The 2,051-nt window shown below is 45.7% G+C and overlaps 1 protein-coding gene across 4 annotated transcripts in view; it reads right to left on the reverse strand.

Moving 5' to 3' along the window:
• LOC109966602 (protein jagged-2-like) overlaps nucleotides 1–2,051 on the reverse strand; it is a 51,555-nt gene that overhangs the window by 31,806 nt on the left and 17,698 nt on the right. For all 4 annotated transcript variants that reach the window (XM_020611547.1, XM_020611546.1, XM_020611545.1 and 1 more), the window contains exon 3: nucleotides 1,510–1,567. In XM_020611547.1, coding sequence (XP_020467203.1) covers nucleotides 1,510–1,567 — 58 coding nt within the window. The remainder of the gene's footprint in view (nucleotides 1–1,509; nucleotides 1,568–2,051) is intronic.

The following is a 2,051-nucleotide window of genomic DNA, read 5'->3' on the forward strand; positions in this document are numbered from 1 at the left end:
ATATTTTTAGCTTCAAATTAAATGAGCAGGTAAGGTTTCACTGCTGACAGACTCGCTGATAGATGCAGGAATCAAACTGGACTGAGCCATCACCACCTTCGGCTGCCACTCAGCCATCACACTGTCACAGCTACAGGTGGTCAAATGAGCAGAGACGTAACTGTCCCACCACCAGAGCTGCAGTTCAGGCTGCAGCTCGGCCGTCTGGGTGCCAGGCTGTCACAGTGCTGCGGGATAATGAAGAGGCGTGCAGTAGCCAGACAGCTGCTGGGATGCTAATTAGGAGACAGGAATCAGAGGAAAGAGCAGGGACAAAAAAGAGCCATGGCCTGTAATTAATGGCTTAACAAGGCAATGCTTAATATAGAGGAGAGCTGAAAACAGGCTGCATGACCCTGAAGAGGGTGGGGAAAGGAGACACGGTGCTGGAAGAGCACAAATAAACTACTTGTCAATCACAAGTCAGAGCTCTGTGCGGGAAAGTGGCAGCTGTGACTTTTTTTTGGAGTTTACCATCTGAGAAAAGCTGAGCATTATCACAAGTCACCTGCCAATCAGCCTTTCACTGCCCCATTTCTTCTTGATTAATGGGATTTAATTTCATTCATGATTCTACCAGGTTGATAACAGCAGCTCCCAGTTCCCAGAGAGTACTGGAACAACCATCTTAGCAACAATAAAAACAGCTGAATCTGTTGTGTGACTGGTTGATTACGCTCATCCATGACCTAAGGATGACGAGAGGTGTTTTGTACATCCATCCATTGCTTTTGGGCACATTACTTTACGCTCAGCACAAACATTTGGGGTTGCCAGAGGAGGATTTGTTTATGTTAGTGACCTCATTTTTGCTTTGGCACCACCAGTTCAAACTTTTTACTGCAAAGTATCTCAAATATGGTTATTAAATATTTCCTAACCTTACTGCCTATTTCTCAGCCCCACATGCACTAAATTCCACCGTGGATGGTTGATGGACCTTCTATTTTGAGCTTCAAGATATACACAACCTGGTCAGCAGGCAGCCTCAAAATCATCACACAATATTTCGGTTCTTTTGAGGACAAACTGTGTTGATTGTAATGGCGCTGTGATCTTTCCCTTTGCACCGCCATCATAAGACTCTGCTGTTCTGTGTGGTTCAATCCGTCCTGCGCTTTCACTCTGCGGCCTGTAACGGGGCTGTGGACTATTAGTCACACTGATATATGATCCAAAGAACTTCGCACTAGCTGCTTCTACACAAATCAGCAAAAAATGTTAAAAACTTGATGCAGCAAAATGTCATTAGAACCAACACGTACAAGCAGCCAGTCTGAACTTGATGTGTTGCACAAATCCCCATTGAAATGCCAGACAATGTGGGACAAACACCGTGACCTGATCACAAAGAGTAAAGGAGCAAATGGGGGGGGAGAAATTGTTTCATCAGGAGGAGAAAGAAGAATGTGCATGTTTTTATTTTCATATAACACAGTGTTTAAAACATGGCAGAGGAGTGAGCCTTACCACTGCTGTGTGTGCCATTGTCCCTGTCCCACGCCTCCACTATCACAGTGTACGCTCGCTGAAAGAGAGAGAGGAAGGGGCACAGGTTATCACAGTGCACGTTAAAACAGAAACACAGCACACACACCTGCTGAAACTCAGATATGCCAACGTCAAGACGTAGACACACACTAGATGGGGAGTTTACACAGAAACTCAGATATGAGCCGCCGTCACTTATAAACAATCACATGACTACTTTCAAACACACACACACACATATTTGGCATAAAAAGGTGAATAACGGTGGGAAAACCAGGCCTGTTCCCACACTGCTGTCACTGATTAGCTTCCATCTGCCCCAGGCTAGTTAACGAGTGCAGCCACAGTTCTGTCAATGAACCAAACAGTCACCTGGAAACCACCGACACACGTTTTCATATTCTGAGCTGCAGTACCATGATCATCTGCTGCTGCCCTTGTCACTTCTGGCTCAGGAGGAGTTCTTGTCTCTGTCACCTCCTCGGTGACACTGTATTGATCCCCGACACTGGTGCTTTAGT

This window comes from Monopterus albus, unplaced genomic scaffold (assembly GCF_001952655.1).
Source record: "Monopterus albus unplaced genomic scaffold, M_albus_1.0 scaffold115.1, whole genome shotgun sequence".
NCBI classification, from domain to species: domain Eukaryota; kingdom Metazoa; phylum Chordata; class Actinopteri; order Synbranchiformes; family Synbranchidae; genus Monopterus; species Monopterus albus.